At 37.2% G+C, this 25,583-nt stretch overlaps 1 protein-coding gene across 1 annotated transcript in view; it reads left to right on the forward strand.

Moving 5' to 3' along the window:
• The window catches only part of MBD2 (methyl-CpG binding domain protein 2), a 64,156-nt gene that overhangs the window by 16,074 nt on the left and 22,499 nt on the right, over positions 1 to 25,583 (forward strand). The window contains exon 3 of the mRNA XM_032882473.1: positions 14,556 to 14,693. Within this exon, the coding sequence (XP_032738364.1) occupies positions 14,556 to 14,693 (138 nt within the window). The remainder of the gene's footprint in view (positions 1 to 14,555; positions 14,694 to 25,583) is intronic.

A 25,583-nucleotide genomic window follows, 5' to 3' on the forward strand; every position in this document is an offset into this window, starting at 1 on the left:
TGATCCCAGAGTCCTGGGATCAAGTCCCCAGAGGGCTCCCTGCTCAGCGGGAAGCCTGCTTCTCTCTCTGCCTCTGTTTGCCACTGCCCTGCTTGTGCTTTCTCTCTCTCTGACAAATAAATAAATAAAACTTAAAAAAACCCTTGAAAGAATTTGAAATGTTATTAAAATAAACTTCAAAATAGGTTAAATTGTAGTTTATAATGACTGATTATAAACTGAGATCTTAGTATATGTTCCATATCAAAAGTAAGTTTACTGGATGCAGAATACTTCAGGTATGGTAGAGAAAATATTTTTTGAAGATCTTTGCAAAGTGGCAGTTGTTTTAGGATGAAAGGGTACAGTGGAATGGGCATTATCTTTTGATTAATATTTACTGTTTTTGCAGTACCTATTCCTTCTTGTCTCAGTCTCAGTCTTAACCTTACTCTGAAAATCTGTTCCATTCTTGATCATATTGTGCCTTACTGATTTGCCACTACCATAGTTATTTCCAGTTGCCACCTCCATCTTTCTAGTGGATAAAGTGTATGTATCAATTAGGTTGCTGGAGCTATTCCATTAGGTTAATGGAAAAAGACTAGACAAAGATTTGGAAGTCCTCAGTATGGAGTTTGAAGTGATGAGCAGCTTTCTCCGAAGCTTACTCCGAGGAAGAAATTATAGTTATGTGGTGATGGAAATGTAGCCACCAGCCATGTGTGGCTGGCTAGTGAGTAGTTGGAATGTGGCTAGTGAGACTGAATAACTAATTTTTAGTTTTGTTTAAGTTTAAATAGCCACATATTTCTGGTGGCTACTGTATTGGACAATATTGAGAGCTATGCCTCTCAATATGTAAATAAGACAACAAAACCTTTGCTTAGAAAGCTAAATATTTAGGCATTTATCCAGGCTTTGATCTTTTAAAGAGGGATGTTTTAAGGTTTCAGAGATACGACCTTCAATTTTAAAAAGGCAGTTAATTTCTTAAAAGGATAAGTTTCCTTAAAAATGTAATTGGAAAACCTGGGATTGGATAAAAAAAAAGGATAGAGTGATTCTGGGTACAAAATATGTTTTGGGAAATCCAGTAGTTTGGTTTTGTTGTTAGCAGTTCCTTTTGTTTCAGTGTTTCAGATGTGTAAACATTAAAATGAAATTCTTATGTTTCTAGTTCTTTTTTTTTTTTTAATTAAATTTTTTTTTTAATTTATTTGACAGACAGATCACAAGTAGGCAGAGAGGCAGGCAGAGAGAGAGAGGAGGAAGCAGGCTCCCTGCAGAGCAGAGAGCCCGATGCGGGACTTGATCCCAGGACCCTGAGATCATGACCTGAGCCGAAGGCAGAGGCTTAACCCACTGAGCCACCCAGGCGCCCTTATGTTTCTAGTTCTTAACAGCACTGAAATGTGTATAAATTAAAGCTACAAAACTAATACTGTCCAGGTTCCCTAACGTTAATGTGACATATGTATATTTTATAAAATGCTTACAATATGTATTGGTATGCAACGTTATTTTTTTAGATTGGCTTGTCAGTGCTACTAATACCTTGGAAAGACTCATTTCTTTCATCACATTTCTCTATTCACACAGATTTGATACATTGGGAAATAAAGAGCATCATGTTGTCTTGTACGGAATTAGTTGTATAAGTCTGCCATTATTGATTTCTCACAAATAACTTTGGTTTATGGTAGTAGCCTATTGTGATTTTATAAATACAGTCTTGGGTTCTATATGGCTGTGTCATAGGTATGTAACTGGGTGATGTAGAATGTGCTTATTTTAATTATTCTCAACAAAATAATAAAAATTCTTGTAGTAAGCTAATATATCTTGGGGGCAGTATCTGCAATTTGAGAAACTAAGTGAACAGGTAGTGAGGGTGGGAATCAGACTGGGTATTGGATCTAGAATGGGTGCAGTGTGGAGAATGGATTTGGGAAAAGATGAAACTGGAAGTAGGGATAGTGGGCTGTTGTAGTCTAGAAAAGTGATGGCAACTAACACTATAGCAGGAGGTATGGAAAGGTATGAGATTCAGTCAAGAGAAATAAGGTATAAGTACTGATGATTGTAGAGAGAACTGTTCATACCTGCTGCAGTTTTGGCTTGAGTCACTTGGGGTGAAGGTTGATAAAGAATAGGGGAGGAAGAGCAAGTTTGGGGATGGGGTGAAGAAGACCGGTTACAAGTTTTATTTCTTGGAGTTCTGAAGGGATCTGGTGCATGCCCAGGAACTCTGAGGTCACGCTTTGAGAACTCCTGTCATTGTAGATTGTCATAGCTTGTTAGAATCGCTTAACAAAGGTGCAAATAAGAGAAAAGTATCTTGTCACACTGTTAGTAGTGTATAAATGAATAAATTAATTTTGTAGAGAGTAAGAAGGAACTTCCCAAAAGGTAGTAGGAGAGTCAAGAAAATTTGGTGTTTTAAAAGCCTAGGAAAGAAAATTTTTGTTAAATGACATGGTGAGATCAAGGAGGATAAAGACTTTGTAGTAACCATTGGTTTCCAAATCAGAAGGCATCTGATAACCTTTCATAACCAGTTTTGAGGGGCCTGGTCTTAAGAAGTCTTTTTTTTTTTTTTTTTTAAGATTTTTATTTATTTATTTGACAGACAAAGATCACAAGTAGGCAGAGAGGCAGGCAGAGAGAGAGAGGAGGAAGCAGGCTCCCCGCCGAGCAGAGAGCCCAATGCGGGGCTCGATCCCAGGACTCTGGGACCATGACCTGAGCCAAAGGCAGAGGCTTTAACCCACTGAGCCACCCAGGCGCCCCCAAGAAGTCTTATTTAAAATGCTAGAAAGTTTCTGGGAAATGAGAAATTAGAAGCAAATGTAGCCTGCTTATTTAAAAGTTTTAAAATTTAGACTTATTATTATTTGATTAGGTAATTTGTACACAGGATGAAAGAATAGTCAGTAAAAAAGTCTCCCTCTCCAGCCTTTCATGTGTAGTTTTCTTCCCGAGAGGAAACTGTTGTTAATCGGTTGTTTTGTATGGCCTTCCAGAGTTTCTGTGCATTTAAAGACATGGGCATATATGTGCATTTTTACCCCTCTCCCCATAAAAATGGTTAGACTACTCTTACAGAGCTTGAATGAGAGGTGGAGGAGAGAGGACAATATTTAGAATGCGTGACCAAGGAACATTATTATTTTTTCCTTCAGTGTATGAAAGAGGCAAATAGAGAAGACAGGCAGGTGTCCAACCAGAGAGAACATTCTTCAGGAGGCCCTCCAGGAACCTTTGAACTGAGTGCAGTATTTTCTGTTATGCACTTTTCTGAGGAGAGAGTCTTATCTTTATCAAATTCTCAAAGGAAAACAGAGCTAAGGAAGTTAATAATGACTGTTTTAGAAGCAGGAGAGGAAGCAAGGCCTTGGCCAAAGATATGAGGGACCAACTCACTTGTTGTATCTCAAATTAGGCCTTTGTTGAACAGATAAGGGATTTTTTCAGTTATTCCAATAGTACCTTAGGGGGCTGACTTATTTGTATCCTTGGGACCCCATGGTCAACTAGTACTAACGAGCTCTGTGGTAGGGTCAGTTCTAATTACCAGCACCTGGTAGAGCACACTGTGTGGTAAGAACTGCCTCTTGGATTCTTCTAGAATCTTTCCATCCACACTGGAAACAGTGACCTCATTCCTTCTACCAACAGTCCTGACCTTTAGAGAAAGTAACTAAAATCTTTTCCGAAGTTGCTGGTGTCTTCTTCATCAGTGTATTAAGCATTCGTTGAATGGAGTGTCTTCTAGTAGTCTGCTGCTAAATGATGATAGCCTGGACATGTGGTGGTGGAAAGAAGCAGTTCCTAGATCTGTTTTGAATATAGAATTTACAGGATTTGCTAATGATTGGGTGGGGAAGAAGACAAAATACTCAAGTGTGAGACCTTAGTTTTTAGATTACGGGGAAGATTGGGTTACCATTCACCGAGGTCACCTTAGGAGAATGGATAATGTATGGATAAAACACATTTTAAACATGCATAGTTTGAGTTGCTTATTAAACATCCAAATGGAAGTGTCATGAATGCAGTTTGTATGCTGATGGAGAGGTCTCAGCTGGAAGGTCATCGGCACGTAGGTAGTAGTATTCTAAGTGATGGGACTAAAGGAGATTACCCAGACATAAGGATCCCAAACCAACCTCTGAGAAAATCCAATAATTAGAACTTGGTTAGAGTAGAAGGAATCAGCAAAGTGGGTTGAGAAAGAATGTCTAGTAAGATAGAGACATGGGAGAGGAGAAAGCTTCAAAAAGAAGAGTGGTCAGTTACACTGATGCCATTGAAGGGTCGAGTGGAGGAAGACTGAGAAACTTCCATTGAATTTGGCAGCATGAAGCTAATTAAGAACTTTGGTTTTCAGTGGCAACAGAAGCCAGATTTTAGAGGGTTGAAAATGAGTAAGAGAGAAAATTAGCATGGGCAAATCTTTAAGTAAATTTTGTTTGGATAGAGAAGAGATTCACCAGATGGTAGATAAAGAGATGCTCATTTGGTTAAACTCCCAACTTAAAGGACTTCGAAAAGTTTGAGAAGAATGGGGTCTGTAGCACAAGTGGAGAAACTGCAGAGGTCAAGAAAGTCACATTTGCAGTATGATGATGATGGACCATAGAACTTGTGCTGGGTAGGGTGGAATGTGGAAGTGGTTAAGGCAGAGTGAGAAAATAGGGCAGTCAATGGACAGGAGATATTGCTGGGGTGAAAGAAACGCAGAGGGCAGTTCTGAGAAAGTGAGCTGCAATGATAGGAAGTAGGAATTGGAGAGTTGGATGCTTGATTGAGATACTGGAGATGGTGTCGTTACTAGCTGTAATTTTAATTGAGTGAGGTTGGGCAGAGGAAGAGATCAAAGGACTCAGAATGTTGGGTGAATTATCCACATGGATAATGAGGTCTCTCAGAAGGAGGATAAGAGTTGGGATGGAGAGAAAGACTGAAATGGAAACTATGTAAGTCTAACGACATAAGGAGAAAGGGAGGAGAGAAAAATGTAGTATAGCCAGATATGAGCTTCAAAGAACTGGTATTTTTAAAGGATCAAAAATGGAGAAATTATTTGAGAGAAATAGAAGAGAGTTATGATAAAACCTATACCACCTCTTGGCCCTTGGATATGCAGTTGAGAGTGAGAAGGAAAAAGGGAGAAAGGAGTTGGGGGAGGGAGAAAAAGAGAAAAGTTTCATTTGAGAGAACCTGAGGGGCAATTGTATCTTCAAGGGATGGCCAAGTCAGTAAGTGCAGGAGCTGGAGAGAATGTTTAGAGAAAATATTGAGGACTTAGGAAAGCCTAGTCAGTCATTCAGGAGTGTACAGTATAAGATTGGGAGTGGGATGGGTCAAAAAAGTTTAAAAGCCACTGAACAATGGGATAGATGAGTGGATGTACAGAATATTATGGGGATGAGTGATGGGTGATAATGTATGATCAGAGGGAATTGACTGGTTACTCCTGATATAGGAATGTGATGTGCAGTGGTATTAATGTTGGTAAATGTTAGAACAGAGTATACAGTTGAAATATGGTCCTGACTGTGGGCTGTCTGTGTGACTCAGACAAAGACACTGGCCAGATACCTGTAAGTATATGTGTTAAATAGTAATAGATGGAGGAAGTCTTGGGACTGTTTCTCTTACATTGATAATCTCAAGGCAGATAATACAGATGACGATTCTTTACATAATAAAATTGAGATGGATATTGTAGACTGTATTAAATTATATTTTCCACCTATTTAGCACCCGTAAGTTTAAAGCAGAAAATGAGACTTGAAGAGTAAGGTCTGCATAACCAAAGTTTTATGTATAATAGACATTTTTTGCAATCATTTATCCCACAGGAAATTTTTTTAGCACATTCTGTGCTTAGGCATTATTGCAGACTCTGAAGATAGAGCAAGGGAAGTCCCTGTCATTGTAGACCTAGAGGTCAGGAAGAGAATTAAACCCTACAGAAAATAATTTGTGTGACTATTTCCACAATTCTCCCAAGGATGTGTACACAGCTAGTGCCAGGCCGGATGTAAAGGAGACAGTTTCACAGAGTAGCTGCCTTAGTTTGAATAGAGCTGCTTTGTAAGTATTGGATTGAAACTCATTCCCATCTTTTGCATAAGTCCTTTAATGACCTGCTATTCGCTAAAGCTGCAAGAAGCTATTTTTCAAGTAGAACTCTTCAAAACTTGTTTTCAGTGATGAATTTCAATCCTCCAGCTTTTCAGTTAACTACTTTTTTTTTTAACAAGTCCTTCTTAATGAGCTCAAAATGTAGTCCACCTAATTTTTTTTTTTTTTTTTTTTAATATTCCCATTGATCTCCTTAAAAAATCTTATTCCTGGGGCACCTGGGTGGCTCAGTGGGTTAAAGCCTCTGCCTTCAGCTCAGGTCATGATCCCAGGGTCCTGGGATTGAGCCCATTGAGCCCAGGCTCAGTGGGGAGCCTGCTTCCACCTCTCTCTCTCTCTGCCTACTTGTGATCTCTGTCTGTCAAATAAATAAATAAAAATCTTAAAAAAAAAAAATCTTATTCCTCACTTGGGATTTTACACTAAGTGGATTTTTCAGTACAAAATCATAGATTCCAGATATTCTTTACTTTTTTGCAAAAGCTTATGGAGTTTCCACAACTTTGTGAATATACTAAAAAAACACTGAATTGAAACTTTAAAATGGTGAATTTTATGGTATGTGAATTGTATCTCAATTTTTAAAAAATTTGAAAGATAGTAAAGTGCACTGTTCTTGATTTTGTGAAAAGGCATTAACTATAGGCTACTGTACATATTCTGGAATAAATCTGAAATTATTTTTTGATGATAATATTGGTTTGGTCTAAAGATACCACTCAGTCTCCCCTCTCGTGAAGCAGGAGATGGCTTTCCTCCTGGAGAAGCTTAATAGGTTTAAGTTCCTAAATTTTTTCCTCCCTCCCTCCCTCCCTCTCTTCCTTCCTTCCTTCCTTCCTGCCTTCCTTCCTTCTCTCTCTCTCTCTCTCTCTCTTTCTTTCTTTCTTTTTCTTTCATCAGAGATCTCAAGTAGGCAGAGAGGTAGGCAGAGAGAGAGTGGGGGAAGGAGGGTCCCTGCTGAGCAGAGCCCGGTGGTGCGGGGCTCGATCCCAGGACGCTGGGATCATGACCCGAACTGAAGGCAGAGTTTTTAACCCAATGAGCCACCCAGGTGCCCCTCTTTTTTTTTTTTTTTTTTTTTAAGATTCTACTTATTTATTTGACAGAGATCACAAATAGGCAGAGAGGCAGGCAAAGAGAGAGAGAGGAAGCAGGATCCCTGCCGAGCAGAGAGCCTGATGTGGGCTCTATCCCAGGAACCTGGGATCGTGACCTGAGCTGAAGGCAGAGGCTTAACCCACTGAGCCACCCAGGCGCTCCAGAAATAGCAACTATTTATTTAGAATTTACAAGCCAAAGTGACTATAAAATACATGCCTATTTTGTTAATTATTGTCTTTCCCTAACCTCCAGAATGTTAGCTCTGAAGCAGGGACTTTTTGTTTTGATGATGGTCTTATACCCAGCATGTGGCTGGCACACAGTAGGCAAATTTGTTCAGTGACAGAGTGAAAGCTGCATTGCAGCAGCATCATACATGTATCACCTTGTTTGATCTTTGTAAGGATCTTATGAGTGGTTATTTACAGATGAGAAAAGTGACCTTAGAAAAAATAGTCTTTGCTTTTCAAATTGGGGTATGAATATCTCTTGGGGGGTATGTAGTATATGGAAAGCCATAGAATTAGGATGGTACTTGAATGATACTTGGATGTATCAGTTTTACTTGATCATTTTGGGTAGGTAGAACAGCATTTTTACTTTTAAACAAACATGGCTTGGGGCGCCTGGGTGGCTCAGGTCATGATCTTGGATCCTGGGATAGAGCCTTGAGCCCTGCTTCTGGCTCCCTGATGAGTGGGGAGTCTGCTTTCCCCTCTGCCCCCTCCCCCTGCTCACGCTTGCTTGCTCTCTCAAGTAAATAAATAAAATCTTTTAAAAAACTTAAGGGGCACCTGGATCTCTCAGTTGTTAAGTGTCTGCCTTCAGCTCAGGTTGTGATCCCAAGGTCCTGGGATCGAGTCCTGCATGAGGCCTACATGAGCCCCACATCAGGCTCCTTGCCCGGAGGGAAGCCTGCTGCTCCCTCTTGCACTCCTCCTGCTCATGTTCTCTCTCTCGCTGTCTCTCTCTGTCAAATGAATAAATAAAATCTTTAAAAAATATATACAAAAAAAACAAAACATGGCTAATTTTTAAAATGAAGTATAAAATTTGCAGGATTTAAGATAAAAATGAGTCCTTTTGGCTCTAGGCATAGAATATGTACAGTTCCAAACTGTCATTCAGCTTTAATTCAAAGCCAGGCTGGGAAAAGTGATTATTTAGAATAAAAAATTAAATTCCTGCTGTTCGGACTATGCTGTGTGACGGCTTACATGGTATACACAACAGGGATGATTTTAAAAGTATTTCTGTATCCTTAACTTCTGTGTGTACTCTTTCCTGTAGTTGAACTAAGCATGCACCTGAGATGGAGGTACAGGCTCTTTTTTTTCCTGTTCCCCTTTCGTAGTCTACCTTCTCTCATTTTATAGGAGAGCACACTTTTTACTTGTCCGCAGTATTACCATGGTGCAGAATGTGTGATCTCTAGTAAAGGAGTAATTTGAGATACTGGTGTTGATGCCAAGAAAATGAATTACTTGGTAACAGTTAAGTCTTTCTGCCAGTATAATTCTTTGTCTAAAATTTATAGAGAATTTAATGTAGACTTTAATTATTAAAAATTTTTGATGATTCACAATGCAATATTTTGACATATAACGCAAAAGAAGTTCAGAGATTGACAATAAAACTCATTCTATTTACTCATTTATACGAACAAGTTTTCTTGGTGTTCATCTTTAAAAAAAAAAAGAAAAGTAGGAGCATAATTGGTTCTAAATCTTGGCCCATTTTAGCAGCTAGTAATACTCATCCAAGCCCATGAAGTTAGTTCTAAATTTAAAAAAATCTCTTTTTTAATACATCTAATTTTTATTTCACTTACTAATGTGTAATTTGCTGTTTGGGGCAGTTATATGTTACTGAGGTAGTAAACCAGAAATTTATTAACTTTTTTTTTAAATCACTAAGTACTTTATGATCACAAGAAATTTAAAAAATAATCTCAGGATGTATAAATGATCAGTGAAAAGTTTTCAAGTTGAAAATAGGAAATAACTTTGGGAATGGAATTATTCAAAGAGAAGAAGGAGTGAAACAAAATGTTTAACCATTAAAGAGTTTGTTCATGTGTAAGTGATTGGTGGGTATATTTAGATGGTGTTAGATACGTCTTAAAGTGATATGTTTATTATCAAAATGTCAACATTTAAAATACTGTAGTACATTCTTTCCAATTACTTACATTAAAGTTTGAAATAGTCTTGATGTCCGCTTTGAAATGTAGGTGAGGTATTTTCAAATATTTTTCAGCCTGTAGGAATGTAGAAATGTTTGAGAAATCACTGGTTGATGACACATGCTCTTCATCTACCCCTTTAATTACCCTCTTTTCTAGCCTGAGTCAAGCTAGGTCAACTGAAAGGCTACATGATAATTAGACCACACTGGTATTTAGTCCCTTTAAGAACCACCATCTCCAAGTTTCCTTTAAATTTTATGTTCTTGGCTTTTAAGGGAGGTCACTGAAAAAGAAAAAGCATTTGAAATTTGCTTAATATTTGTTGTGATATTAGTGCCTTTAATTTTTTTCTAGACTTAATACCAGAACAGCTTTGTTTTCCTTATTAATTGGTATGTTTCCTCCTCTCTGACCTGATATCTATATGATTTAATGTTTCTCTTTTCACCCAGACTTCTAAAAATTTTAGATCCACTTTTGATGCTCAGTGCTAGTATTGATCACTATTAGTCTTTTCAAAAGGAAATTTGTTTTCCCCTGTCACCGATTCTATATTTTTAAAAATTAATTTTTATTGAATATTTGTTCTTTCTGAGTGTACAAAGATCCACCTCAGGTATTTATTGGAAAAAGATAAACTTTTGAAAAGAATTTATAGATTTATTTTTGTATTCCTCCCAGCACCTAAGGGGATAGAAGAGAGTCTCAAAAATTATTTGAGTTATTTCAGTGCTTCCAGCCTAATATACACATTATTATAAAATACATTAAATTTTGATTTGAGGGCTAGCTTATATACTGAGATTTAGCAAGGTGGGAAACTTTTCTTTCTAATATTAAAATGTGTGTGTTTGCTAATTTTTTTTAAAAGATTTTATTTATTTGACAGAGAAATCACAACTAGGCAGAGAGACAGGCAGAGAGGGAAGGGAAGCCGGCTCCCCAATGAGCAGAGAGCCTATGCAGGACTCCATCCCAGGACCCTGAGACTGTGACCTGAGCCAAAGGCAGAGATTTAACCCACTGAGGCACCCAGGCGCCCCATGCGTGTTTGCTATTTTAATTTTGTGATACAAGAAACTTTTGCTTTACTTTTTCTTATACTGAAAAGAAAGATTACAACTATTAAAAAAGTGTTTGCTTTATAACTCCTAAGTTTATGATGGATTAGTCGTTATTTAGAAGGATTCAGACGGGGGTACCTAGGTAGCTCAGTGGGTTGGGCCTCTGCCTTCGGCTCAGGTCCTGATCTCAGGGTCCTGGGATGGAGCCCCGCATGGGGCTCTCTGCTCAGCGGGGAGCCTGTTTCCCCCTCTCTGCCTGCCTCTGTGCCTACTTGTGATCTCTGTCAAATAAATATTTGAAAAAAAAAAAAAAAAGGATTCAGACATACAACTGGACATGAACATGACTCTTTGGCATTCCTCAGGTGAGAGTCCTAATAAAATTTAGTGTTTTTTGTGACAGTCTGTGGGAAAACCAGTTAGTCCAGTTTTTCAGATCACATGCCACTGTTTTGGAATACGAAATTAATTAGTACAAAAATTCTGTCTTCAGAGCTTTCAAGCCAGTTAACGGGAGAAAACATAATAAAAATCAAAATAAGATCAAGAGAAAAGTAGCACAGTAGCTTCTTGAATAATTTCTTACTCCATCCCACTGAGGAATGCACTCTTTATCAGACAGTGGAGTTGTGTATTTTGAATACTTTTAGCCAGATTTTTCTTCTAATTTTTACTTAATGCATCAAAAACACAAGTTAATGAAAAAAATAACGATTTTACCACTGTAGCGCCAATAATTTTATATGTTTCATGCTTCCTTCCAGTCTTTGTGAATTCAGGATTCATTTAGAATAGACCCTGCTGTCTCTAGTCATTTTTGTAACAATGAGAATTTTAAGAGGCTCCACTGTTTCCTCATATAAAAAGTTGCAATATACTTCTGTGTCTGCTGATGCCGTCTTGTTCTAATACCAGCAGAGTATATTGTTCTTTAATAAAGAGTGGAAACATTAAAAACCAAACAAGGTATTATTTAGTGATACATACTAATTTTAACTAGTGACAGGAAAAGTTCTCTATAAGTTTAAGGTTGAATATTAACTATTTTAGAGTTTGGGTAGCTTCACCTACATCCTCAGAATGCTCTACATGTCATAAACGAGGGGTATCCAAACCTGTGCATCACAGAATTACTGGGAGAGTTTTCTTTCTTTCTTCTTCTTCTTTTTTTTTTTTAATATTCGTTTATTCATTTGAGAGAGAAAGAGAGAGTGTGTGGCTGTGTGTGCGTGCACAGGTGAATGGGGAGGAGGGCCAAGCGAGAGAGAAGCAGAGCAGCAGACTCCCTGCTGAGCGCAGAGCCCCATGGGAGGCTCAATTTCAGGACCCTGAGATCATGACCTGAGCCAAAATCGAGTTGAATGCTTAGCCGACTGAGCCAGGTAGGTGCCCCATCCAGAAGAGCTTTAAAAAAAAACAACATTCCTGGGCTTCACACTTTTAAAAATGGCATTCTAAGTGGTTATTTTGCAGCCTGTCAGTCAAATTGGCTTCTAAATAATTTTTTGAAAATCTATAAAAATAGGAAGCAAAGTGCCTAAGAGACATTGTTAGTCTTATTTAAGATGAATATATCTTGGGGCCCCTGGCCAACTCAGTTGGAAGAGCAGGCGATTCTTCATCTTGAAGTTGTGGGTTTAAGCCCCATGTGGGTGTAGAGATTACTAAAAAAAAAATAGTAAAAAAATATAGAAAAAGGATTAATGTGCCTCATAAAGGTAAGCACATACTTTGGAAAAAGATTGAGGCAGAGGAAGGACAAGCATGCCCAGTACATACAGAGAAGAGGGGGAGGGGGGAAGAGGGGTGTGGAGAGGATGGTAATGGAGACATATTTAGTAGTGGGTCCAAGTAATACCATAATTGTGCTAATTGTCAGTTTAATATATTCTGATGCTTACCTTTCTAGACATTGGTAACACTTTTTTTTTTTAGAATATTTTAGATAGGTCTTTAGGTTCTTCAGATTAACTTCCCCAAAAGGAGGTTAATCCCAAGCAATATTCTTTTTTTTTTTTTTTAAGATTTTATTTATTTGAGAGAGAGAGAAAGAATGACAGAGAGAGAGAGCATGAGAGAAGAGAGGTCAGCAGGAGAAGCAAACTCCCTGCTGAGCAGGGAGCCCGATGTGGGACTCGATCCCAGGACTCCAGAGGAAGTTGCTTAACCAAGTGAGCCGTCCAGGCACCCGCAAGACACTGGTAACATTCTTAAAGCAGAGGTCACAAACTCAACACCTAGGGTTCAGACAGGTAATGCAAACATGAGTTGTTGGGAAATTTTGCTAGAAGAGAACCCTTGAGACACCTCTTGTGAGCAGCCATTATTAATTAGTTATGACCTGCTGTGGCCTAATCAAGTCCAGTATTTCTAGATCTTTGAGTTTTTAAGAGAAGCTAGAATCTGGATTTTATGTTTAGATGTTCGTTCATTTTACTAAACACTAAAAACTGAACAAAATACATCTATAGGTTAAACTTGGTTCTCCTGCCACCAATTTGCAATCTTTGTTTCAGAGTAGCATTTCTCCCAGTGGTCCCTGAGTCCTCAGCAGCAGCATCACCTGAGACCTTAGTAGAAATGCGAGTTCCCAGGCCCCACCTCCGATCTCTACTCAATCAATCTCTAGTAGGAATGGGGCCCAGGATTCTGTTTTAAGAGACCCTTTGGGTGGTTCTGATGTGTGCTGAAGTTTGATAACCATTGTTGTGCAGCCTGGAAGTTGATAGCATAATTTTTATCTGATGATTGAAAAGACAAAAATTCATTGACTATCCTATAGATTTCTATGTCAAAAATAGCAGAGGTATATTTTTTTTCAGATACAGATGACCATATGTGTGTGTGTGTGTGTGTGTGTGTGTGTATAGCCAGAATACACACACACACACACACACACACACACACACATACATATATACAGAATCAGAATATACAATGATTAAATCACATTTTGGTTTTTTTTTTTCTCCTTCCTTGTCCCCCTGCCCATCTGCCTCCCGTGGTTGTTGGAACATTCATTGCAAATGAACTTAATAACAGCTCTGCCACATTTTGACTTCACTAGAACACATCTTAGATTTTATTTACTAGTCGATTACAATTAGTTAAGTTTGTAGCCAAATTGAGTTCTGTTTGCTAGAATTAGAACTCCCATTTCTAATTCTCTTTTTATATGGCAGTGAAATTTAACTTATGTGGATTTATGTAAGCCTGGCCTCCTGATAGCTGACCAGTTCACATTTCAGTGGCCAAGTATGCCATTATTTTCCTCCATTCTCAAGTGTTAAGATGATTGCTGTACTAATTACTGTTTTGAAAACCCTCCTTTTTGTGTTACCCATAAATGCATTTGTTCATTTAAAAGTCCCAGTATCATGCTAATCAAATTAATTATGAATTTCATAATTTTCTTATATTTTAAAGTACACAGAAAGCTTTTAAATGAGAAAACTTCATATATGTCTTGGATAATGAAGTGCTAAAGATGTGAGCTTGAGTATTTATAATGCTGAGATTGAGAAGTTCGGAATAATATGATTTAAAGTAATGGATAATGGTATTTGTCTTTCTCTGATTGACTGACTTTGCTTAGCATAATCTCCAGCTCCATCCATATGATTTCACTCGTGTGGAATTTAAGAAACAAAACAGGGGTGCTTGGCTGGCTCGGTCAGAGGAGCATATGACTCTTGATCTCAGAGTCATGAGTTTGAGCCCCATACTGGGTGTAGAGATTACTTAAGTAAGCAAAAAAATTTAAAAAAAAAAAAAAAAGACAAACCAAGAGACAGACTCTTAATTATAGAAAACCGTTGGTTACTAGAGAGGAAGTCGGTGGGGGGATGAGGGAAATAGGTTATGGGGATTAAGGAGGGCACTTGTGATGAGCACTGGGTGATGTATGGAAGTGTTGAATCATTATTTGTACATCTGAAACTAATATTACACCGTATATTAACTAACTGGAATTTAAGTAAAAACTTGAAAGTAATGGATAACAAATTAATTCATCAAATTATATTTATATGTAATATTTACTAATGAAAACATGCTTATATCCACAGGGTAAACCAGACTTGAATACAACATTGCCAATTAGACAAACTGCATCAATTTTCAAACAACCAGTAACCAAAGTCACAAATCATCCTAGTAATAAAGTGAAATCAGACCCACAACGAATGAATGAGCAGCCGCGGCAGGTAAGGATCTAATTGACTCTCCAGTCTTATTTGTCAGAAAATTCTGGTATTTTTACCAGACATAGTTCAAGTAAACTGGTTAAAATGGAAAATATTTGGAAAGAAAACTGTTTTATGTCCTAGGCTATTGCATGAATGCTGGAGAATAATATCATATTTAGGTAAAATGTTTCAGGAAAAAAGTTAAAAATGAATCTAAATTAATATTATGGACTACATTTTTATGCTTTTGTGTGGTAATGTACATCAGATTTGCTTCCGCTAATCTTAGTTTTTTCCTAAAGATTATCTTTCCAGGGGATAATATTTCCCAAGGGGATGAACCATGCAGTTTGTGTTGCTTAGCTTAAAAATATTTTCTATTTATAGAGACTACTTTTTGTTCTGATTTCTTATTATATGAAAGCTGTCCCTCCCCTTTTGAAAAACAGAATTAAATAAGCTTTGTCAATATGGTATATTGTCCTGTGACTTCCATTTTTGCAGAAATTGAGTTTATATTTCTCTCTCTTTATTGCTTCAAGCTGTATTGCACCAGAATCTGTTCTTAGAAAAAAAAAGTATTATCTGAGAGGCCTCCCTGCTGCTTAATAATGTCACATAGACAGGGGAGGAAGACTTGACAAAATACTTAGCTTTCCAAGTAACCTTGCTTATTCACTCCCTAATTATGGTCAAAAAGCTTAGGTACTTCGGGAATTTTTAGTAGCAATTGGGGTGAGGGAGTGGAGGGAGAAACATCTGTGCATATTTTTTCTCTCCTTTCTCTGCCTCCTCCCACTTATAGATTAGAAATGCTGATTTACCTACAACGATTATCTTTTGCTCTCATATTCCCCGTTTAGATGCCTCACTCCACCTTTTCATTTGAATTTTGTTTTTCACTAGTCCCTCAAGTGTCTCACCTCCAGACTTCATAAAGGATTGGGCCAAAACTTTCAGACAGTTGCTCTAGAAGAAACTACATAAAGAAATTCAGTTCCCACATCCTCTGTAGTGTTTTTTCCTCTTCAGGTGAGCCAGGAAAACAGAAGATATTTGGAGCCACATTGGATCAGCATCTTGCTATAGATGTCTCAAGATTTGAAGTTCTAAACTTGCTTTACTGTTGGTCCCCAAGAGATTCAACAGGGGCCATGTAAGTGTATCACATCCAATATAAAAGATGCGTACCTGCATGTGCCTTTAGGCTCTTGTCACCACTTAGGTTTTCTTTGGGCCATTCGGCATTCTGTACCAGGCTTTTCCCTTCTGTTTTACTGTTGCACCCAGTGGTAGTCACCAAACCACTGGTAGTTTTAGTATATTCATGACAACAGGGAAGGAATTCTGCCATTCTGAACTTTGCCCACCTTGATAAAGCCATTCCCTGATTGTATTCTCTCTTAGAGACTGTCTAAAGTCTTGAACATCTTGTCCTTTGGCTTTTTGGTGATTTTTAAATCATTTCCTTGTAAAGATTTTTATCAATTGACATTTTTCAAAGTATGTAATTGGGTAAGACAGTTTGCTTCAAAAAGCCCAAAAGATAAAGAAAGTGGAATAACTAGTAATAATAGTTCCATATTAGAAATTTGAGTTGTCTTACTGAGAATAGGTAGTAGATGGATTTTAGTTTCATCTTTTCCTTGTCAAATAATTCTCAGTATAGCCTATAAACCCAAATATTTTACAGACGAATTGAGTAGCAAATTATAGTGACTTAAACAGTAATTTAATTGTTCTCTGTACCTAAGTTCAGTCACAGGTTTGAACAACTGTAGTAATTATATTCACCGGGTGTTTACCTGGCTGTAGAGACACTGGTAATGGAGATTTTTGAAGCTGAAGTAGTCAGATCAGTTGCTCCTTATTCACTGATACATTGAGTAGTTTTACATTTTCCTTCTTTTATTAAAGTTTATTACATTGTTTTCAAATGAAAAGAATATGTCAAAAAAGTTAAATCCCCCCCCCAATCTTATGTCATTTTAACTCAGATCTTTTGAGGGTTTTATCTTCCTTTTAGCTTGCACAGACAGGAAGTGTTAAAATTATTTAGGAGGTTACTTCTCCAAAAGTTTGAACTGTTTTTCCCTTTATCCTCATGTCACCTGACAGTTTTTGCTGTTTTTGATTATACCAAGACATTAGTTGACTTTCCCCTGTCTTTATCTTCAGCATTAGAGTTGAGGTAATATTTGACTATTGTCGCACTAATAGGGTTTCAGAATAAAGGACTGGGCATTGGGCAACTTCTATAAAAGACAACTTTTATATTAATGTTTTGAAAATCACAATGTCATTCTGACTATTGCAGTATAGATCCTGGTTTTTAAGTAAAAGAAAGATATTGATTTAAATTATATTTTGACATGTATATGTCAGATACATTCTAATCAGCTCTCGTTGTTGAGGAGGTAGTTGACAAAAAAAAAAATAGGCAAAAATAATTCTTCCAACTGTGCTTTTCCACAGCCTTGCTGAACCAGATTGGCAGTATAAATTGCCAGATAGTCCATTTGGAGAAGTTATTTTGATCATCCAGTTAAAAAACTAGACAAAGAGGTTTCTATTTTTGAGGTTCCTGTGGATATAAATGTTTTTATCCCTTAACTATGTCACAGTCTTTTAATAAGGTATTCAAGCCATTGGTATTGTAATTCTTTTTAGAGGGTTGAATTTTGAGACCTAGAACTAGGATTAGATTTTTGGATCTTAACTAGGTTCCACTTTGAATAGGTTGAAATGATTAATTTAGATGTGAAGCCATCATATAAATTAATAATTCTGTCTTATATAACATCCTATGCCTGCATCACCATATGATAGTCTGATTTGAACTCAGTAAAATATATGAATTATAAATTTCTAGTGTATTGATTCCTTGAAATTGCCTTAGCTTTAAAATTACAAATTAGGGCATGTGAACAAAAATGCATTAAACAGAATTCAGCAGGGATTTCTGCCTATAATTAAAACTACATGGTAGAGATGGAATCTGTAAAACCTGATTATGATAGGGTGAATATATTTATATGTATACTATCAGCATATTTGATAAGTGCTTTTCCTTTCATTAGTTTAAAAAGATATCTGGAGTGGGGTGAAGGGTACTCTACCAACTATAAGACTATTATCACAAACAGTAAGATCACTGAAATGTCCTTTTCTGGTCACATATGTAAAGCATGTCCAGAAATCTTTTTAACCTGATTAAATTATGATTTTGCTGTAAGGGTATGTTTCCTAGCTTTCTTCCTTCAATATATGAAGAAATCACGTTTCTGTTTCTTATCTCTTTGATGCTGTCACCTTTGACACTTTCTGGTCTCTTGCTTTTTCTTTTATCCTCAACTCAAAGAAGCTTCATTGTTGAACCATTGCTGCTTCTTTTTAATTATTATAGGGTGCTCAGAGGCTATGGATGTTTTTGATAGTCTTTGAATATTAATTACATATCTTACAGAATATTCACTTTTTTTAACCAAAGTATAAATATTTAAAAATCAGCAAAGAAGTGGATTTAAATGTTATATTTGATCCTGGATTTTGTCCTTGTCTTTGCTAATTCTTCTGTTAAAAGATGAGAAGCTTTACTCTCTTCAAGAAGTCAGACTTTTTTTTTTAATGATTTTTCCCTCCAGTTTTATTGAGATATAACTGACATATAACCTTGTGTAAATTGGAAGTCTACAATGTGATTGTGGCTTGATACACATATACACTGCAAAATGATAACCACAATAAGGTTAGGTAACGCAGCCATCACTTCACACAATTGCCATTCTTTTGTTGTGGTGGTGGTGGTCTTGGTGAGAATAGCTCAGATCTCTCTTAGCATCTTTCAAGTATACAATACAGTATTGTTATCTATGTTCACCATGCTGTACATTAGGAACCCAGAATTTACTCATCTTATAACTGGAAGTTTATGCCCTTTGACCATTTCTTCTCCATCCACCCCCACCCCTGGCCACCACGAGTCTTCTCTTTGTTTCTATGAGTTCAGCTTTTTTAGATTCCACATGTAAGTAAGATCATACAGTATTTGTCATTCTCTCTCTCGGACTTATTTCACTTAGCATAATGCCCTCAGGGTTCATCCATGTTGTTATAAATGGCAGGATTTCCTTCCTTTTGATGGGTGATAATATTTCTTTAAGCATTCATCTGTTGATGGACACTTACGTTGTTTCCATGTCTTGGCTATTGTGAATAATATTACTGTGACATGGGGTTGTAGATACTTCTTAAAGGAAGTGACTTCAATTCCTTTGGATATGTACTCAGAAATGGGATTGCTGGATCAAATGAGAGTTCTATTTTTAATTTCTTGAGGAACCCCACATTGTTTTCCATAACAGCTGTACCAATTTACGTTCCTACCAGCAGTGCATGAGGGTTCCCTTTTCTCCACATCCTTGCTAGCACTGAATAGCCCTTGTTTTTGTTTTTGTTTTTTAAGAATTTTTAATTTATTTATTTGACAGAGAGAGAAATCACAAGTAGGCAGAGGCAGGCAGAGAGACGGGGAAGAAGGCTCCCCACTGAGCAGAGAGCCCCATGTGGGCCTCAATCCCAGGACTCTGGGATCATGAGCTGAGCCAAAGGCAGAGGCTTTAACCCGCTGAGCCACCCAGGTGCCCTCTTGTCTTTTTGATAGTAACCAAGAGTGAATATTTTAAAATATGTTAGAAGAAACTTTTAAGATGAGATTAAATTTTAAAAATATGTGTACTCTAAAGACATTGTGTATGAAAAGCTTGTAAAATATTTCAGTATTTAGTTATTATAACCCATAAAATTAGTCTTCATTCTAGACATTCTAATAGCATTTACTTCTTTCTAACCTCAGAAGGTTACTTCTGGTATTGTCCTATATTAGTGGTTTTGTGATTGAGAAATAGACAAGCTAAAGCACGGAATTCCATAGAGGATATTATATTCCTTTTCTCTAGGTAGAAACATTGGCTGCCTGGGCAGAGGAACTAGATGACATGTTTTCTGGTACTACTTAAAAGCATTATTCTGGGTGATGTAGGAAAGATCCCCTGTACAAAGGTTCAAATAAATAGTATAGACACGTGCTATAGGTGTTCCAGAAGGACGATTTTACTGTGGCTAGGAGGGTTGGTGAAGTCTTTGGAAAAGATACAGGACATATGCTGGACTTTGCAGACTGAGTGGATTTAGAAAAGCAGATGGGAGGGTGAAGACATTCCAGTTAGGGAGAGTAGTGTTAGCAAAGCTCTTAAAATGGGAATGGGCAAGGAATGAGAAGATAAGTTGTTTGGGTATCAGGGTTTCCATGGGAAGTAGTGGGAGTTGAGAATGTTGTAATGGGCTTCCTTAAATGTCAGTCTTTACAATTTTAAACATGTTATCATTTGCTATATTTATAAGAGAAAAAATTTGGGATAGACAAAATTTCTCATAATTCTTTTTTTATAATATAATTACAATAGTATTTTAGCATTTTTTATATTCTTTAACTTTTTTTATTTTTTAAATTTTTTTAAAAAAGATTTTATTTATTTAACAGAGAGAGAGAGAGAGCACAAGTAGGCAGAGTCAGGCATAGAGAGCAGGGAAGCAAGCTTCCTGCTGAGCAGAGAGCCAGATGCAGGGCTCTATCCCAGGACCCTGAGACCATGACCTGAGCTGAAGGCAGAGGCTTAACCCTCTGAGTCAACCCAGGTGCCCCCAATACTTCTTAAAAAAGATATTATTCATTAGAGAGAAAGAGAGTGAGCATGAGTGGGGAGAGGGAGAGGAAGAAGCAGATCTCCCACTGAGCAGGGAGCCTGATGCAGGGGTCAATCCCATGACCCAAACTGAAGGCAGACACCCAACTGACTGAGCCACGCAGCTGCCCCTATTCTTTCAATATTTTAATGCATCTTTTGATAGTATCTTTGATCATCTTTTGATAGTCACAGTATATATACATATATAGACATACTTTAATATGTATACATACCATTATACACGTTATCCATGTTTTATATAATTAATGTGCTATGATTTTATGATTAATTTATATTGCTCCAACAACTGTGTATTATGCTAGCATGATTTACTTGACCATTTCGATAGTGTTATTTCCAATTTTTCACTATCATCGGTAGTTCTCCAGGGAGTCTAAATATGTACGTTCCTTCCTATATTTTACATTGTTTCATCAGACTAGATTCCCAGAAAACAATTAGTGTGAATATATATGATTTTTGATAGATACTGGCAAATAAATTGCCAAAGGGCTACACCAATTTATTTATTTGTTTATTTATTCAAAGATTTTATTTATTTAAGACAGAGAGAGAGATCGAGAGAGGGAACACAAATGCAGGGGAACTGGAGAGGGAGAAGCAGGCTCCCTGCTGAGCAGGGAGCCCAATATGGGGCTCCGTTTGCAGGGATCCTGACCTGAACCAAAGGCAAATGCTTTATGACTGAGCTACCCAGGTGCCCCAGGGTTGCACCCATTTAAAAGTCTGTGGATAAGTTATGTGCACACCAGTTCTAGCTTACCTTCATTGCCACTGAGCATTATCGGTACTTCTTCTTATTGGTAACTCAATATATTAAAAAATGGTATTTCATTGTAAATTTGCATTTATTTGAATATCCATGTAGTTGGACAAACTAAAGCATTTGTGTTTAACTTTGCAAATGAGAAGTGTTTAGAGGATTTTGAATAAGGGAGTAGCTTTTTTATTACCCCTCTGAACTGAATGTAAATGCATCTCCTTGTGGCCTAAGGCTAATTCCAACACCTGTGCTCCCCAAATGCCTTCCCTCCTACCTTGTCAGAGATCTCACTCGATGGATTATGTCCACTACAATTCACCATCAACTTCTCTCTCTAAATAGCTTCTTCCCCAAAGCTCTTAAATATACACAAATCTTCCCTATCTTAAAAAATTATTCATTTTACTCTGTGTCCCTTTTAAGATTTGTTTTCTTTCTTTTCCTTTGATAGTCAAGTTTCTTGGAATTGTGTGTATTTAATACCTACCTTATCTCTTCGTATTTATATCTCTGAACTCCCACTTTTGTTCCTGCTCAGCCATTTGAATCGCTCTCATCTAGATTGCTGATGATTCCTATTAAATTCGATGGACAAATTTCAGTCCTTTTTTAAATTAAAAAAAAAAAAATTTTTTTTCCTAAATAAATTTCAGTCCTTAAATTGCACTACTTGACCTGCTTTAGCATTAAGCACTATGACTACCCCTGGCTCCTGAAATACTTTTTTATTCTGTGACTCTGTACTCTTGGTTTTCCTCCTTGTTTTTTCTCACTCCCCTTCTTCGGTTCCTTTTTTTCTATCCGTCTTTTAAAATCATGGGGCTTCCCAGGGGATACTGTGCATTCTCTCTATATAAGGCCTGCATGGATGACTTCATTCATTCTCATGGCTTCAGTTATCATCTATATGTTAATGATTTCCAAATTTATGTCTTTACTCTGAGCTTCAGTTGTTTGTATCAGTCCACTAGTAACATTGTTTGCTTGGAATTCTCACCAGCACTTCTAATTCATCTTGTAATCTCAATCGTCCTATCAAACCGGCCCTTTCTTCTGTGTGCTGTATCTCAGTGAAAGTACCACTGTCTACCTGGCTGCCTAAACCAGAACCCTGAGCATCATCCTAAACTTTCCCATTGTTTACTGCAAACATCTAATTAGCCAGCAAGTCCCATTGACTTTGTCTCTGTGAATACTCATTTGCTCCATCTCTATGCCAGGTAAATGGCATTTCATCTCCTCTCTCTGCTTCTTGTCTTATTCTCTTCAGTTCATTCTTCATACTGCATTCAGAAGCTCCATCTGACGGGAAGATCTGATAGCGCTATTCTTCTGAAGACGTTTCAATGATTCCTGTTAAATTTTAAGGAAAAAGCCACTAAATATGATGTATAAAGTCAAAACACCTGACATGACTCACAAAGTACTTCATAATTTGGCTTTTGCTTATCTCCTTGGCCTCTCTTTCTTTTCTTGTTCTACACGTGAATCACATGAAACTTTTTGCAGAGTTTTGAATGTGCTATTCATCCCCCCACCCCATGCCCACATCCTGCCCTTGCATTCTCTGGTCATATCTCATGCTGCTTTCTTTCCTACATTTAATTACCCATTTTCTACTCCTCACTCAAGTCTGAACTTAGATATCCCTTTACCTGTTCAGAGAACCTCTTATCAAGTCTGGAGTTAGAGTTCCGCCTTAGCATCTCTCCCTTCTCTTCTGCTCTAACTCTATTAGTTATTCATTGCTTTATCCACGGTATCTCCATTATGTTAGTGTTTAATATGCGTTTGTTGAGTTATGAATTAATGAAATTTTTTTTTTAAAGATTTTATTTATTTATTTGACAGAGAGATCACAAGTAGGCAGAGAGGCAGGCAGAGAGAGAGAGGAGGAATCAGGCTTCCTGCTGAGCAGAGAGCCCGATGCGGGGCTCGATCCCAGGACCCTGGGACCATGACCTGAGCCGAAGGCAGAGGATTAACCCACTGAGCCACCCAGGCGCCCCGAATTAATGAAATTTTTAAATTAAAAATACTTTAACCGAGTCTTCAACTGTGCCAGCACTTAGCTAGGTAGTGGGGATACTGCAGTGAACAGAATAGCTCCTGATCTCACAGATCTTATCTCCAACTGTGATAGGGAGAAAGACAGACAAATACGTATATATTTGTCATGGTATGATAAAGTGCAATGAAAAAAAGAGCAAAGGAGAGAATATGTGTTCTTCAACAGTGGAGAAGTATTGGGAGAACATTCTAGATAGAAGTCTTAATCTGGTTATTGTATGTAGTATGAGAAATGACTTAAGGCTAGGAGAACACTGAAGAAACTACAGGAAATTAAGGCATAAATGATAAGGTCTATTTCATGCTAGTCATAAAGGAATTGACAAAATTTGTTGACTTATCAGCCATGCCCGTGAGGAGTCTCAGAATTTAGGTAATGGGGAGAAAGATACCATTGATAGGAAATGGAAATATTGAGGGGTAGCTCAGTTTTTAAAAAATAATAAAATATGAATATGAGTATTAGAAAATTTGTACCCTTAAAGCAATCATGGGATCTCCGGGTAGTAAAAGATGATGGATTAGAGCCCAGGAGAGAAAACTGGTTTGAAGACTTGTCAGTTTTTATGGAGGTAGTAGTTATGGTGAGAAGTTAGATGTAAAAATTTTTTTTTTCTTAAGATTTTATTTATTTATTTGACAGACAGAAATCACAGGTAGGCAGAGAGGCAGCCAGAGAGTGAAGAAGGGAAGCAGGCTCCCTGCTGAGCAGAGAGCCTGATGCAGGGCTCGATCCCAGGACCCTGGGATCATGACCTGAGCCGAAGGCAGAGGCTTTAACCCACTGAGCCACCCAGGCGCCCCAGTTAGATGTAAATTTTTAAAAAATTAATGAATCCATGGGTTATTCATTCATAGTAACCATTAATCATCATGTATTTTTGTAGTCCATCTAAAAAATATTTCAGCTATCATGTAGGGAGATCCATGACATTTTTCAAAGTTTTAATATTTATCTAGGTAATATAGGAATATAGATGAAAAAAATACTAAAAAATTTATGTTTCAAAAGAGTAGTTTCCTACTTTTTATGTCTTTTAGTCTCATTTCCAGAAGGATTTATTCTTAATTCTGGCTGTTTTCCTTTATAATTGCCTGTGTTTCTGAATAATATAGTCTGCTATTTTTTTGTTGTTAATTTTTGACATTATTTCTTGATTTCTCACAATGGTAAATGAGTACATAGTTCGCTGCTGTCATGTTCCCAGCCCACATAGTTTTATCATGTTTTTGGTTTAATAGGGTCTACATTATTATGACTGAAAATATTCATGGGTAGGTCAAATAATGCCCAATCATCATCATCAGAATGGCTTTCATAATTTGTTGTTGTTGTTAATCTTAAGAATTGTATGCTAGTTTTCTTTATAGTTAATCTTCCCTAATGCCTTATTATTTCTGCCACAGGCCTATCAGTAATATTTTTCTTATGCTGAAATCCATGTTGTTCCATCTTGTGTTTTTCCTGGAGTCACCTTGATTCCCCTTAGGCTGGATTCATCCGCTAGTCCTGCTGGGTAGCTGTGGCTCTAGGGATTTCCTGTGGTACACTTCTGCCCTGGACTTGCCTGGATTTCCTTCTTCTTCTCTCTCAGTATACACCCTTAATTGTAGCTAATCCTCCAGTACCTTTCTCATAAAATATAGCGGGAAATAAAGTTTTTGAGAACCTGCCCATTAGAAATAACTTTATTCCTCTTGGACATAATCAGGTTTGACCCAGCATCATTTACCAAAGAGAGCATTCTTTTTCATTGCTCTGCATTGTCCCATCTGTCATAAATGAAATGGGAAAGGGTGGAGGTTTTATGAAGGTCAGTTTTTGGGCTTCCAGTTCTATTTTTGGTATATCTGTACATGTGAATCAGTTTCTACACTCAGGCCTATTTCATGAGTCTGTTTGTCTCTTCTTTCCTAATAACTCACTGTCTTCATTATTGTAGTTTTATAAGAAGTCTTGATATCTGGTGGTATACATTTCTAGCTTTGTTATTCTTTGTTCAAGATTATCTTGGTTAGTTTTGACTTTTTTGCAGTTCCATATAAATTTTAGACTCACCTTGTCCACTATTCTCCAGAGCTGCTAGGATTGTAATCTACAGGGCAATTTGGGGGAGAATTATCATTTTTACAATGTTGAGTCTTACAATTCACAAATCTTATATATACTTCCGTTAAAACATAACATTATATTAAAATTTTAGTTTTTAGTCTAATGATCTTATATATCTTTAATTGATTTCTAGATATTTGTTGTATTTTGATGCTACTCTAAGTGATTACATTAAATTATATTTGTTTTCTAGT

Source organism: Lontra canadensis, unplaced genomic scaffold (genome assembly GCF_010015895.1).
Source record: "Lontra canadensis isolate GAN:19392208 unplaced genomic scaffold, GSC_riverotter_1.0 scaffold82, whole genome shotgun sequence".
NCBI lineage: Eukaryota > Metazoa > Chordata > Mammalia > Carnivora > Mustelidae > Lontra > Lontra canadensis.